The sequence below is a fragment of the Coloeus monedula genome (genome assembly GCF_965178545.1).
Source record: "Coloeus monedula genome assembly, chromosome: 31".
NCBI lineage: Eukaryota > Metazoa > Chordata > Aves > Passeriformes > Corvidae > Coloeus > Coloeus monedula.
Genome location: NC_138811.1, coordinates 1,330,632 through 1,344,982, shown reverse-complemented (window position 1 = coordinate 1,344,982; position 14,351 = coordinate 1,330,632). Strand labels below are relative to the sequence as shown.

Here is a 14,351-nt window from a genome sequence, read left to right as displayed (position 1 = left end):
AAAATAATGGAATTCCCTTTTCAAAATCCTGGAATTCCCTTCCCGCAATCCTGGAATTCCCTTCCTGCCGGACTCATCCCTGCTCGGACACTTGGATCCATCCCAGGGATCCAACCCAAGTGTCCGGCCTTGACCTCTGCCCTCGGCCGGACATTCGTGGCCTTTTCCTGGAATTCTGTGCCAGGCCTGGACATTCGGGGCCCTTTCCCGTAAAATCCCCCTCTGGAACTCATCCTCATCCTCATCCTCATCCTCATCCTCGTTTATTGTCCCTCCCGGGCGGGAAGAGGCATAAATTAACGGGATTTGGGGTTTGGGGACATCGGGGGCCGCGGATTCGGGGTGGCCCCGTCAGCAATAATCCGAATAATCCTCGTCCACGTAATTGGCGGGAAACCACCCGACCTGGGGAGAGGGGACAGGTCAGGACAGGGGTCAGTGGCGTGGAGTGACCCCACTGACCATGTGGGGTGGGGGTCAGCAGGGTGGGGTGACCCCACTGACCATGTGGGGTGGGGGGTCAGCGGTGTGGAGTGACCCCACTGACCATATGGGGGATGGGGTCAGTGGTGTGGGGTGACCCCACTGACCCCACTGACCATGTGGGGATGGGGTCAGGGGGCCTGGAGTGACCCTGTGGGGTGTGGGTCAGTGGTGTGGGGTGACCCTATGGACCCTGTGGGGTGGGGATGGGGTCAGGGGGCCTGGAGTGACCCCGCTGACCCTGTGGGGTGGGGATGGGGTCAGGGGGCCTGGAGTGACCCTATGGACCCTGTGGGGTGGGGATGGGGTCAGGGGGGCCTGGAGTGACCCCGCTGACCCTGTGGGGTGGGGATGGGGTCAGGGGGCCTGGAGTGACCCTATGGACCCTGTGGGGTGGGGATGGGGTCAGTGGTGTGGGGTGACCCTATGGACCCTGTGGGGTGGGGATGGGGTCAGGGGGGCCTGGAGTGACCCCATGGACCCTGTGGGGTGGGGATGGGGTCAGGGGGCCTGGAGTGACCCCGCTGACCCTGTGGGGTGGGGACGGGGCCGTACCCGGCCGTAGATCTCCCCCTTCCACCAGCCGGGGTGACCCTTCTTGCTGAGGACACGGACGATGTCCCCTTCCCGCAGCGACAGCTCCGTCCGGTCCCGAGCGCTGAAGTCGTAGCGGGCCTTGGCCGAGCCGAAACTGCGGATGGCACCTGGGGCCAGACGGACAGAGGGACAGAGAGGGGACAGACGGACAGAGAGGGGACAGAGGGACAGAGGGGACAGAGAGGGACAAAGGGACAGAGAGGGGACAGAGGGGACAGAGAGGGACAAAGGGACAGAGAGGGGACAGAGAGGGACAGAGGGACAGAGAGGGACAGATGGACAGAGGGACAGAAGGACAGAAGGGACAGAGGGACAGAGATGGACAGAGAGGGGACAGAGGGGACAGAGGGACAGAAGGGACAGAGGGGACAGAGGGGACAGAGGGACAGAGGGGACAGAGGGACAGAGGGACAGAGGGGACAGAGGGGACAGAGGGACAGAAGGGACAGAGGGGACAGAGGGGACAGAGGGACAGAGGGGACAGAGGGACAGAGGGACAGAAGGGACAGAGGGGACAGAGGGGACAGAGGGACAGAGGGGACAGAGGGACAGAGGGACAGAAGGGACAGAGGGGACAGAGGGGACAGAGGGACAGAGGGGACAGAGGGACAGAGGGACAGAGAGGGGACAGATGGACAGAGGGACAGATGGACACGGTGAAATCCCCAATTCCAACCCCAAACTCTCCCAGCCTTGCTCAAGCTGAAGCTTCGGGTGGCACCAGGGGACAGAGACCCCCTCAGGGTCACCCCAGAGCCCCCAGGACCCCCCAAATCCTCCCCTGGCCACCCCATAACACCCAGGACCCCCAAAATCACCCTCAGGGTCACCCCACAACCCCCAGGACCCCCAAATCCCACTCAGGGTCACTCCATAACCCCCAGGAACCCCAAATTCCCCCTCAGGGTCACCCCATAACACCCAGGACCCCCCAAATTCCCCCTCAGGGTTGCCCCACAAGCCCCAGGAATCCCAAATTCCCACCCAGGGTCACCCCAGAACCCCCAGGACCCCCCAAATTCCCCGTCAAGGTCACCCCATAACACCCAGGACCCCCAAAATCCCCCTCAGGGTCACCCCATAACTCCAAGGACCCTCCAAATCCTCCCATGGCCACCCCACAACCCCCAGGAACCCCCAAATCCCCCTCAGGGTCACCCCGTAACACCCAGGAATCCCAAAATCCCCACTCAGGGTCACCCCACAACCCCCAGGCCCCCCGAGATGTGTGACCCCACCGCCTCCACCCCAATATTTGCCCCCTCCCCAACCGCGTACCGAGGTTTTGGGGTGCCAGGTGGCTCTCGGGGTCCCTGTAGGGCACGGCCAGGGTCGTGTCCAGCGCCTTGAAACAATCCCGGAGAGAATTCCGCCGGTAGAACTCCACCAGCTCCTGCCGGGACCCCAAAACCGCCCCAGAGGGGATCAGCGACCCCAAAAACCCCCCTGAGGGGATCAGCGGCCCCAAAGTCACTCCAGAGGGGATCAGCGACCCCAAAAACCGCCCTGAGGGGATCAGCGACCCCAAAAACCGCCCCTGAGAGGATCAGGGACCCGAAAAACCGCCCTGAGGGGATCAGCGACCCCAAAACCGCCCTGAGGGGATCAGCGACCCCCAAAAACCACCCTGAGGGGATCAGGGACCCCAAAACCACCCTGAGGGGATCAGCGACCCCAAAAACCCCCCTGAGAGGATCAGGGACCCGAAAAACCGCCCCAGAGGGGATTAGTGACCCAAAAACCGCCCTGAGGGGATCAGCGACCCCAAAACCGCCCCAGAGGGGATCAGCGACCCCCAAAAACCACCCCAGAGGGGATCAGTGACCCCAAAACCGCCCCTGAGGGGATCAGCGACCCCAAAACCCATCTGAGGGGATCAGTGACCCCAAAAACCCCCCAGAGGGGATCAGCGACCCCAAAACCCATCTGAGGGGATCAGCGACCCCCAAAAACCGCCCCAGAGGGGATCAGCGACCCCAAAACCGCCCCAGAGGGGATCAGTGACCCAAAAACCGCCCTGAGGGGATCAGCGACCCCAAAACCGCCCCAGAGGGGATCAGCGACCCCCAAAAACCACCCCAGAGGGGATCAGTGACCCCAAAACCACCCCAGAGGGGATCAGTGACCCAAAAACCCATCTGAGGGGATCAGTGACCCCCAAAACCGCCCAGAGGGGATCAGCGACCCCAAAACCGCCCTGAGGGGATCAGCGACCCCAAAAACCGCCCCTGAGAGGATCAGCGACCCCAAAGTCACTCCAGAGGGGATCAGCGACCCCAAAACCCCCCTGAGAGGATCAGTGACCCCAAAAACCCCCCAGAGGGGATCAGCGACCCCAAAAACCACCCTGAGGGGATCAGTGACCCAAAAACCGCCCTGAGGGGATCAGCGACCCCAAAACCGCCCCAGAGGGGATCAGTGACCCCAAAACCGCCCTGAGGGGATCAGCGACCCCAAAAACCACCCCAGAGGGGATCAGCGACCCCAAAACCCCCCTGAGGGGATCAGGGACCCGAAAAACCGCCCTGAGAGGATCAGCGACCCCAAAACCGCCCCAGAGGGGATCAGCGACCCCAAAAACCGCCCCCAGAGAGGATCTGGGGGATCCTTGGGAGTTATGGGGTGACCCTGAGGATGATTTTGGGGGGTCCTTGGAGTTATGGGGTGACCCTAAGGAAGGATTTGGGTCTCCTGAGGTTTATGGGGTGACTCTGAGGATGATTTTTTGGGGTCCTGGGAGTTATGGGGTGACCCTGAGAGGGGATTTGGGGTTCCTGGGAGGGCTGGGGAAGGATTTTGTGGGTCCTGGGGGTTATGGGGTGACCCTAAGGAAGGATTTGGGGCTCCTGAGGGTTATGGGGTGACCCTAAGGATGATTTTGGGGGGTCCTGAGGGTTATGGGGTGACCCTAAGGAAGGATCTGGGTCTCCTGGGGGTTATGGGGTGACCCTGAGAGTGGATTTGGGGTTCCTGGGAGGGCTGGGGAAGGATTTGCGGGATCCTGAGGTTTATGGGGTGACCCTGAGGATGATTTTTTGGGGTCCTGGGAGTTATGGGGTGACCCTAAGGAAGGATTTGGGGGGTTCTGAGGGTTATGGGGTGACCCTGAGAGGGGATTTGGGATTCCTGGGAGGGCTGGGGAAGGATTTTGAGGCTCCTGAGGGTTATGGGGTGGCCCTAAGGAAGGATTTGGGCTTGCCGGGATTTCTGGGATGCCCCCAAGAAGCTTTTGGGGTCGCGCTCTCACCACCAGCCCCTTGAAGGCCTTTTTCTCGGTGACCCTATAGAGCCCCTCGCTCGCCGTCACCTTGATGTGAATTTGGGGGGTCCTGGGGGTTATGGGGTGACCCTGAGAGGCGATTTGGGGTTCCTGGGAGGGCTGGGGAAGATTTTGGGTCTCCTGAGGGTTATGGGGTGACCCTAAGGGTGATTTTGTGGGTCCTGGGGGTTATGGGGTGACCCTGAGGATGATTTTGGGTGGTCCTGAGGGTTATGGGGTGACCCTAAGGAAGGATTTGGGTGGTCCTGGGGGATATGGGGTGACCCTGAGGATGATTTTGGGTGTCCTGATGGTTATGGGGTGACCCTGAGAGTGGATTTGGGGTTCCTGGGAGTTATGAGGTGACCCTAAGGAAGGATTTGGGCTTGCCGGGATTTCTGGGATGCCCCCAAGACGCTTTTGGGGTCGCGCTCTCACCACCAGCCCCTTGAAGGCCTTTTTCTCGGTGACCCTATAGAGCCCCTCGCTCGCCGTCACCTTGATGTGAATTTGGGGGGTCCTGGGGGTTATGGGGTGACCCTGAGAGGGGATTTGGGGTCTCCTGAGGGTTATGGGGTGACCCTAAGGAAGGATTTTGGGTCTCCTGGGGGTTATGGGGTGACCCTGAGAGGGGATTTGGGGTTCCTGGGAGGGCTGGGGAAGATTTTGGGTCGCCTGGGGTTTATGGGGTGACCCTAAGGATGATTTTGGGGAGTCCTGAGGGTTATGGGGTGACCCTAAGGAAGGATCTGGGTCTCCTCGGGGTTATGGGGTGACCCTGAGAGTGGATTTGGGGTTCCTGGGAGGGCTGGGGAAGGATTTGTGGGATCCTGAGGTTTATGGGGTGACTCTGAGGATGATTTTGGGGGGTCCTGGGAGTTATGGGGTGACCCTGAGGATGATTTTGGGCGGTCCTGGGGGTTATGGGGTGACCCTGAGAGGGGATTTGGGATTCCTGGAAGGGCTGGGGAAGGATTTGGGGTCTCCTGAGGGTTATGGGGTGACCCTGAGAGTGGATTTGGGGTTCCTGGGAGGGCTGGGGAAGGATTTTGGGTCTCCTGAGGGTTATGGGGTGACCCTGAGGGTGATTTTGTGGGTCCTGGGGGTTATGGGGTGACCCTGAGGAAGGATTTTGGGGGGTCCTTGGAGTTATGGGGTGACCCTAAGGAAGGATTTTGGGTCTCCTGAGGTTTATGGGGTGACTCTGAGGATGATTTTTTGGGGTCCTGGGAGTTATGGGGTGACCCTGAGAGGGGATTTGGGGTTCCTGGGAGGGCTGGGGAAGATTTTGGGTCTCCTGGGGTTTATGGGGTGACCCTGAGGATGATTTTGGGTGTCCTGATGGCTATGGGGTGACCCTGAGAGTGGATTTGGGGTTCCTGGAAGGGCTGGGGAAGGATTTGCGGGATCCTGAGGTTTATGGGGTGACCCTGAGGATGATTTTGTGGGGTCCTTGGAGTTATGGGGTGACCCTAAGGAAGGATTTGGAGGGTTCTGAGGGTTATGGGGTGACCCTGAGAGGGGATTTGGGATTCCTGGGAGGGCTGGGGAAGGATTTGGGGTTCCTGGGAGTTATGGGGTGACCCTAAGGAAGGATTTGGGCTTGCCGGGATTTCTGGGATGCCCCCAAGACGCTTTTGGGGTCGCGCTCTCACCACCAGCCCCTTGAAGGCCTTTTTCTCGGTGACCCTATAGAGCCCCTCGCTCGCCGTCACCTTGATGTGAATTTGGGGGGTCCTGGGGGTTATGGGGTGACCCTGAGAGGGGATTTGGGGTTCCTGGGAGGGCTGGGGAAGATTTTGGGTCTCCTGAGGGTTATGGGGTGACCCTAAGGGTGATTTTGTGGGTCCTGGGGGTTATGGGGTGACCCTGAGGATGATTTTGGGTGGTCCTGAGGGTTATGGGGTGACCCTAAGGAAGGATTTGGGTGGTCCTGGGGGATATGGGGTGACCCTGAGGATGATTTTGGGTGTCCTGATGGTTATGGGGTGACCCTGAGAGGGGATTTGGGGTTCCTGGGAGGGCTGGGGAAGGATTTTGGGGTTCCTGGGAGTTATGGGGTGACCCTAAGGAAGGATTTTGGGTCTCCTGAGGGTTATGGGGTGACCCTAAGGGTGATTTTGGGGGTCTCCTGAGGGTTATGGGGTGACCCTGAGAGTGGATTTGGGGTTCCTGGGAGGGCTGGGGAAGGATTTGTGGGATCCTGAGGTTTATGGGGTGACCCTGAGGATGATTTTGGGGGGTCCTGGGAGTTATGGGGTGACCCTGAGGATGATTTTGGGCGGTCCTGGGGGTTATGGGGTGACCCTGAGAGGGGATTTGGGATTCCTGGAAGGGCTGGGGAAGGATTTGGGGTCTCCTGAGGGTTATGGGGTGACCCTGAGAGGGGATTTGGGGTTCCTGGGAGGGCTGGGGAAGGATTTTGTGGGTCCTGGGGGTTATGGGGTGACCCTAAGGAAGGATTTGGGGGGTTCTGAGGGTTATGGGGTGACCCTAAGGGTGATTTTGGGTCTCCTGAGGTTTATGGGGTGACCCTGAGGATGATTTTGGGTGGTCCTGGGGGTTATGGGGTGACCCTAAGGAAGGATCTGGGTCTCCTGGGGGTTATGGGGTGACCCTGAGAGTAGATTTGGGGTTCCTGGGAGGGCTGGGGAAGGATTTTGTGGGTCCTGGGGGTTATGGGGTGAACCTGAGAGGGGATTTGGGATTCCTGGGAGGGCTGGGGAAGGATTTGGGGTTCCTGGGAGTTATGGGGTGACCCTAAGGAAGGATTTGGGGGGTTCTGAGGGTTATGGGGAGACTCTGAGGATGATTTTGGGGGGTCCTGGGAGTTATGGGGTGACCCTAAGGAAGGATTTTGGGTCTCCTGGGGGTTATGGGGTGACCCTGAGAGTGGATTTGGGGTTCCTGGGAGGGCTGGGGAAGGATTTGCGGGATCCTGAGGTTTATGGGGTGACCCTGAGGATGATTTTGTGGGGTCCTTGGAGTTATGGGGTGACCCTAAGGAAGGATTTGGAGGGTTCTGAGGGTTATGGGGTGACCCTGAGAGGGGATTTGGGATTCCTGGGAGGGCTGGGGAAGGATTTGGGGTTCCTGGGAGTTATGGGGTGACCCTAAGGAAGGATTTGGGCTTGCCGGGATTTCTGGGATGCCCCCAAGACGCTTTTGGGGTCGCGCTCTCACCACCAGCCCCTTGAAGGCCTTTTTCTCGGTGACCCTATAGAGCCCCTCGCTCGCCGTCACCTTGATGTGCTTCACCTCGCCGCGGTACCTGCCACACCCGCGGTTTTGGGGGTCACCCGGGGGGTACTTTTGGGGTTTCCCCCTTGACCCCAAAAGCGCCCCCGCTCCCTACTTGAGGCTGATGGCGAAGTCGGCGGGGTCCTTGAGGCGCTGGCGCACCAGGAAGGCGCCGTCCGAGCGGGGGGACAGCGCCCGCTCGGCCCCCGCGCGCTCCAGGGCACCCCCGAACCTGCGCGGGGTGACCCCAAAAAATGGCACCGGGCAACCCCAGAGGAAAAGGGTTTGGGGAGGGGTGGGGTGGGGAGGGGGAGGGGGAAAGAATTTTGGAGGGGGGGTGGGTGCCAAGGGAGGATTTGGGGTCACAGAGGGGGATTTGGGGTTATAGAGGGGGATTTGGGGGAGGATTTGGGGTACCAGAAGGGGATTTGGGGTCACAGTGGGGGATTTGGGGTCATAGAGGGGGATTTGGGGTCATAGAGGGGGATTTGGGGGAGGATTTGGGGTACCAGAAGGGGATTTGGGGTCACAGTGGGGGATTTGGGGTCATAGAGGGGGATTTGGGGGAGGATTTGGGGTACCAGAAGAGGATTTGGGGTCACAGTGGGGGATTTGGGGTCATAGAGGGGGATTTGGGGGAGGATTTGGGGTACCAGAAGGGGATTTGGGGTCACAGTGGGGGATTTGGGGTCACAGTGGGGGATTTGGGGATTCCAGGGGAGGATTTGGGGGTTCCAGAGGAGGATTTGGGGTACCAGAGGGGGATTTGGGGGGGTTCAGGGGAGGATTTGGGGTCCCAGGGGAGAATTTGGGGGTCTCAGGGGAGGATTTGGGGTCCCAGGGGCTACGGGGGGGGGGTCCCAGGGCAAAATTTGGGGGTCCCAGAGGAGAATTTGGGGTCTCAGGGAAGAATCTGGGGGTCCCAGAGGAGGATTTGGAGGTCCTGGGGAGAATTTGGGGGTCCCAGGGGAGGATTTGGGGTCACAGAGGGAGGATTTGGGGCGTTTGGGGGTCTCAGGGAAGGATTTGGGGTCCCAGGGAGAATTTGGGGGGTTTCAGAGGAGGATTTGAGGTCCCAGGGGAAGATTTGGGGTCCCAGGGGAAGATTTGGGGCGTTCGGGGGAGGATTTGGGAGTTCGGGGAGGATTTGGGGTCCCACGGGAGGATTTGGGGTCCCAGAGGAGAATTTGGGGGGTTCCAGAGGAGGATTTGGGGTCTCAGGGAAGGATTTGGGGGGTTCCAGAGGAGGATTTGGGGTCTCAGGGAAGGATTTGGGGGGTTCCAGAGGAGGATTTGGGGTCTCAGGGGAGAATTTGGGGGGTCCAGGGGAGGATTTGGGGATCCCAGAGAAGAATTTGGGGTTCCAGGAAAGGCTTTGGGGTCCCAGGGGAAGATTTGGGGGTCCCAGGGAGGATTTTGGGGGTCCCAGGGGAGGATTTGGCCTCTCAGGGGAGAATTTGAGGGTCCCGGGGAGGATTTGGGGGTCTCAGGGAAGGATTTGGGGTCCCACCACCGACCAGGGGTACACGGACAGATCCGGCAGCGGCACCTGAGGGGGGGAGAGGGGGAGGAGCAGAATTTAGGGGAGGGTCCAGATGAGACCCCCCCATCCCCCTCCCCAAATTCCCCGGGACCCTCCCCCCTCAAAGATTTTTTTGGGGGGGGTTTTGGGGAGGTTTTTGGGGTCCCCAAACTCACGGGCACGAAGGGTCTGACGGCGCTGCTGGGGAACCAGCCCAGCTCCCCGCTGGCCACGTTCCGGCCCTGGGGGGCGAAATTTGGGGGGTCCAGGGGGGTGTCCCGAGACCCCCGGGGGGGGTGGGAAAGACCCTGAGGGGTCCCCCGAGACCCCCCCCAGGAATGGGGAAGGGTCCTGAGGGTCCCTCCTGGCCCTGGGGGTCCCCATCCCCCGCCCAGACCCCATTTCCCACTGCGGGGGTCCCGGCCCCAACATTGGGGTCCCACCCAACCCTGGGGGTCCCATCCCCATCTCAGGGGTCCCATCGCCCTCCTTGGGGGTCCCATCCCCATTTCAGGGGTCCCATCGCCCTCCTTGGGGGTCCCATCCCCATTTCAACATTGGGGTCCCACCCTCACCTTGGGGGTCCCATCCCCACCCTGGGGATCCTAAGCCCACCCCGGGGTTCCCATCCCCATTTCAGGGGTCCCATCCCCACCTCGGGGGTCCCATCCCCATTTCAGGGGTCCCAACCCCACCTTGGGGGTCCCGTTCCCACCCCGGGGTTCCCAAACCCACCCTGGGGGTCCCATCCCCATCTCGCAGGTTCCATCCCCATTTCAGGGGTCCCATCCCCATTTCAGGGGTCCCATCCCCACCTCGGGGGTCCCATCCCCACCCCGGGGTTCCCATCCCCATTTCAGGGGTCCCAACCCCACCTTGGGGGTCCCGTTCCCACCCCGGGGTTCCCAACCCCACCCTGGGGGTCCTAATCCCACCCCGGGGGTCCCTTTCCCATCTCAGGGGCCCCATCCCCACCCTGGGGGTCCCATCCCCATTTCAGGGGTCCCATCCCCATTTCAGGGGTCCCAAGCCCACCCTGAGGGTCCCATCCCCATCTCGCAGGTCCCACCCTCACCCCGGGGGTCCCAACCCCACTTCAGGGGTCCCATCCCCACTTCAGGGGTCCCAACCCCACCCCGGGGGTCCCATCCTCACCTCAGGAGTCCCATTCCCACCCTGAGAGTCCCATCCCCATTTCAGGGGTCCCAACCCCACCCTGATGGTCCCATCCCCATTTCAAGTGTCCCACCCCCACCCCGGGGGTCCCACCCCCACCTCGGGGATCCCATCCCCATTCCAGGGGTCCCAACCCCACCCCGAGGCTCCCATTCCCACGCCGGGGGTCCCATCCCCATTTCGGGGGTCTCAACTCCACCTTGGACGTCCCATCCCCATCTCAGGGGTCCCATCCCCACCCCGGGGGTCCCATCCCCATTTCAGGGGTCCCAACCCCACACTGAGGGTCCCATCCCCATTTCAAGTGTCCCACCCCCACCCCGGGGGTCCCATCCCCACCTCGGGGGTCCCATCCCCATTCCAGGGGTCCCAACCCCACCCCGAGGCTCCCATTCCCACGCCGGGGGTCCCATCCCCATTTCGGGGGTCTCAACTCCACCCTGGACGTCCCATCCCCATCTCGCAGGTCCCATCCCCACCCTGGGGGTCCCATCCCCATCTCGCAGGTCCCATCCCCACCCCAGGGGTCCCACCCTCACCCCGGGGGTCCCACCCTCACCCCGGGGGTCCCGCCGCCCCCCCCCCGGGTGCCCACCCCGCCCCCCATCCCCCACCTGCCACCAGAGCTCCTCGGCCTCGGCCACCGTGACCTCGACGACGTCGCCGGGGCTGAGGCGCAGGGGGGGGGCCAGGACCCCCGGCGGGGGGGGCACCCCGCTGTAGGGCTGGGTGCTCTCCATTTTGGGGAGCCCTGGGGGCGGGGGGGGCCAAGGGGTGAACCCCGAGTGTGGAACCAGCCCCCCCCCCCTCCCACCCACCACGGGACCCCCAAAAATGGACTGGGGGGGGTCAAAAACCCCCTGAGACCCCCAAAAATGGACTGGGGGGGGGGTCAAAAAACCCCAAGAACGCCAAAAATGGACTGGGGGGGGTCAAAAAACCCCTGAGACCCCCAAAAATGGACTGGGGGGGACGGGGGTGTAAAAAACCCCCAAGGACCCCAAATTTGAAGGGGGGGGGTGGGGGGGTGGATCCCCCCAAGGACCCCCCAAATCTGCCCCTGGGGGAGTCGGGACCCCCCCCAATTTAAATTGGGGGGGGCAGATCGCCCCCAAGGACCCCCAAATTTGAAGGGGGGGGTCAGATCCCCCCAAGGACCCCCCAAATCTTCCCCGGAGGGGGTCGGGACCCCCCAAATTTGATTGAGGAGGGTCAGATCCCCCTCAAGGACCCCCCAAGGACCCCCCAAATTTGAATGCGGGGGGTCAGACCCCCCAAATTTAAATTGGGGGGGGTCAGATCCCTCCCAAGGACTCCCCCCAAATCTGCCCCGGGGGGGGTCAGACCCCCCAAATTTGAATTGGGGGGTTCAGATCCTCCAAAGGACCCCCCCAAATCTGCCCCGGGGGGGGTCGGGACCCCCCAAGGACCCCCCAAATTTGAACTGGGGGGGGTCAGATCCCTCCCAAGGACCCCCCAATTTGAATGGGGGGGGTGAGATCCCTCCCAAGGACCCCCCAAATCTGCCCCGGGGGGGATCAGATCCCCCAAATTTGAATTGGGGGGGGTCAGATTCTCCCCAAGGACCCCCCCCAAATCTTCCCCGGGGGGGGTCAGGCCCCCCAAATTCCTCACCCAGCTCCCCCCGTTTCTTGTCAGGTCCCGGCCGCTGCAATTTGTTCTGGGGGGGGGAGGGGAAGGAGACCCCCGTGAGTGGGGAGGGGGGGTTTGGGGGGGGGTTGGGGGGGCTGGGACCCCCCCCAGGGACCCCCCCGGGAACCCCTAAGGGCCCCCCCCAAAAAAATCCGGGGATTTCAGCCCATTCGGAGCCGTTTTCCCGGTTTTTGGTACCTTCCTGGGGCCGGAGCCGGGATCTGGGGGGAGGGGGAAGGACTCGTTAGTGGGGGTAATTAGCGCTTTAATTAATTAATTAATTAATTAATTGTGGCGTAATTATCCCATCACTAATTATTAATGGGTAATTAGCCCACCTCTTAATTAATGATGGGGTAATTAGCCCGTCCCCTAATTATTAATGGATAATTAGCCCACCTCTTAATTAATGATGGTGTAATTAGCCCGTCCCCTAATTATTAATGGGTAATTAGCCCACTCCTTAATTAATGATGGGGTAAATAATTCGTGTTCTTATTAATGATATGGCGATTAGCCCGTGCCTTAATTAGTAATGGGGTAATTACAGCTTCTCTTAATTAACTATGGGGTAATTAAGTCCTCTCCTGATTAAGAATGGGGTAATTAGTCCCTTTCCTATTTAATGCTGGAGCCAATCAGAGCTGGGGTAATTAGCCCCTGCCCTAATTAATTATGGAGTAATTAGCCCCTCCCCTAATTAATGACTGAGGTAATTAAAACCGCCTCTAATTAATGATGGGGCTAGTTGGCCCCTCCCTTAATTAATCCTGGTGCTTATTAATGCCTGCTGTAATTAACGATGGCATTCATTAACCCATCCTCTAATTAATGCTGCGGTAATTAGCGGCCCACGGGTGACCTCTGTCAGCCATATTGTATCCCACAATGCCCTGTGCTGTGTCAGCCGGCTTGTATCCCATAATACTCAATGGCAGCCATTTTGTATCTGATAATACTCAGTGTCAGCCATCTTGTATCCCACAATGCCCTGCGCTGTGTTGGCCATGTTGTATCTCATAATATTCAATGGCAGCCATCTTGTATCCCACAATGCCCTGTGCTGTTTCGGCCATCTTGTATCTCATAATACTCAATGGCAGCCATCTTGTATCCCACAATGCCCTGTGCTTTGTCGGCCATCTTGTATCCCATAATACTCAGTGCCCGCCACTTTGTATCCCACAATGCCCTGTGCTGTGTCAGCCATCGTGTATCCAATAATACTCAGGGTCAGCCACTTTGTATCCCACAATGCCCTGCGCTGTGTCGGCCATGTTGTATCTCATAATACTCAATGGCAGCCATCTTGTATCCCACAATGCCCTGTTCTGTTTCGGCCATCTTGTATCCCATAATACTCAGTGTCAGCCATCTTGTATCCCATGATGCCCCACTCTCCCCGTCCTACTTACCCCCATCCCCACCCCATTTCCTCTCCATGTCCCCTCCCCAATCCCACAATGCCCCTCCCCAATCCCAAAATGCCCCTCCCCCATTCCCTGATCCCCCTCCCCAATCCCACAATGCCCCTCCCCAATCCCATGATGCTCCTCACCAGTTCCGGCCTTCCCGCAGGTCCCCACCCGCCCCAGGCACTCCTTGTGGGCTGGGGCCCGGCAGCGGCTGCAGCGATAGCCCTGGTAGAAGGTGCCCCTGGGGACACAGGGGGGACACGGGGGGGACGCGGGGTCACGGCCACAGGGGACACCACCAGCCGTGCCCCACACCCACCCGAGCCCACCCAGGAGTGACCAATCCATGACCCACTTGGATCTTGGGCCAGGTTGGTCTCACCGGGATCATTCAACCTGGAGGGTCCAACCTTGACCTTGACCAAATCCACCTTGGCTTTGACCTCCAAGCAACCCTTGACCCACCTTGGTCTTGACCCAACCCTTGACCCACCCTGATCTCCACCCAACCTTGACCCACCTTGACCCATTGAACTCCACCCAACCTTGACTAACCTTGACCTCCAACCAACTCTTGACCCACCTTGACCTCCAACCAACTCTTGACCCACCTTGGTGTCCAACCAAATTTAACGCACCTTGACCCCTTGACCTCCACTCAATCCCTGACCCACCTTGACCTCCAGCCTTGATCCAACCTGGTCTTGACCCATCTTGTTTTCATCCACTCCACCTTCACCCACCTTGACCCCTTGACCTCCAACCAACCCTTGACCCACCTTGGAGCCACTCAAGGCTTGACCCCCAAGAAGCTCCTTGACCCCCCCAGCCTTTAACCCACCCAAGGCTTGACCCATCCTGACCCCACCCACCCCCTCCATCACCAATCCCACCTTGACCCACCCCAGGCTTGATCCTCCTTGACTTCACCACCCCCAAGGGCGTGACCCACCCAGACCTGACCCCACCTCCAAACCCCCCTGAGGCCTCCCCCTCTCCCAGCCCC

At 60.4% G+C, this 14,351-nt stretch overlaps 1 protein-coding gene across 1 annotated transcript in view; it reads right to left on the bottom strand.

Moving 5' to 3' along the window:
• Positions 1-351: 351 nt before the first annotated feature.
• VAV1 (vav guanine nucleotide exchange factor 1) overlaps positions 352-14,351 on the bottom strand; it is a gene marked incomplete at both ends in the record, with an annotated part of 31,199 nt that continues 17,199 nt past the window's right edge. Inside the window, 11 exons of the mRNA XM_082299277.1 lie at positions 352-405; positions 1,039-1,187; positions 2,359-2,473; positions 7,523-7,610; positions 7,695-7,811; positions 9,097-9,128; positions 9,278-9,343; positions 10,892-11,028; positions 11,913-11,958; positions 12,129-12,151; positions 13,489-13,586. Of these exons, the coding sequence (XP_082155403.1) occupies positions 352-405; positions 1,039-1,187; positions 2,359-2,473; positions 7,523-7,610; positions 7,695-7,811; positions 9,097-9,128; positions 9,278-9,343; positions 10,892-11,028; positions 11,913-11,958; positions 12,129-12,151; positions 13,489-13,586 (925 nt within the window). The remainder of the gene's footprint in view (positions 406-1,038; positions 1,188-2,358; positions 2,474-7,522; positions 7,611-7,694; positions 7,812-9,096; positions 9,129-9,277; positions 9,344-10,891; positions 11,029-11,912; positions 11,959-12,128; positions 12,152-13,488; positions 13,587-14,351) is intronic.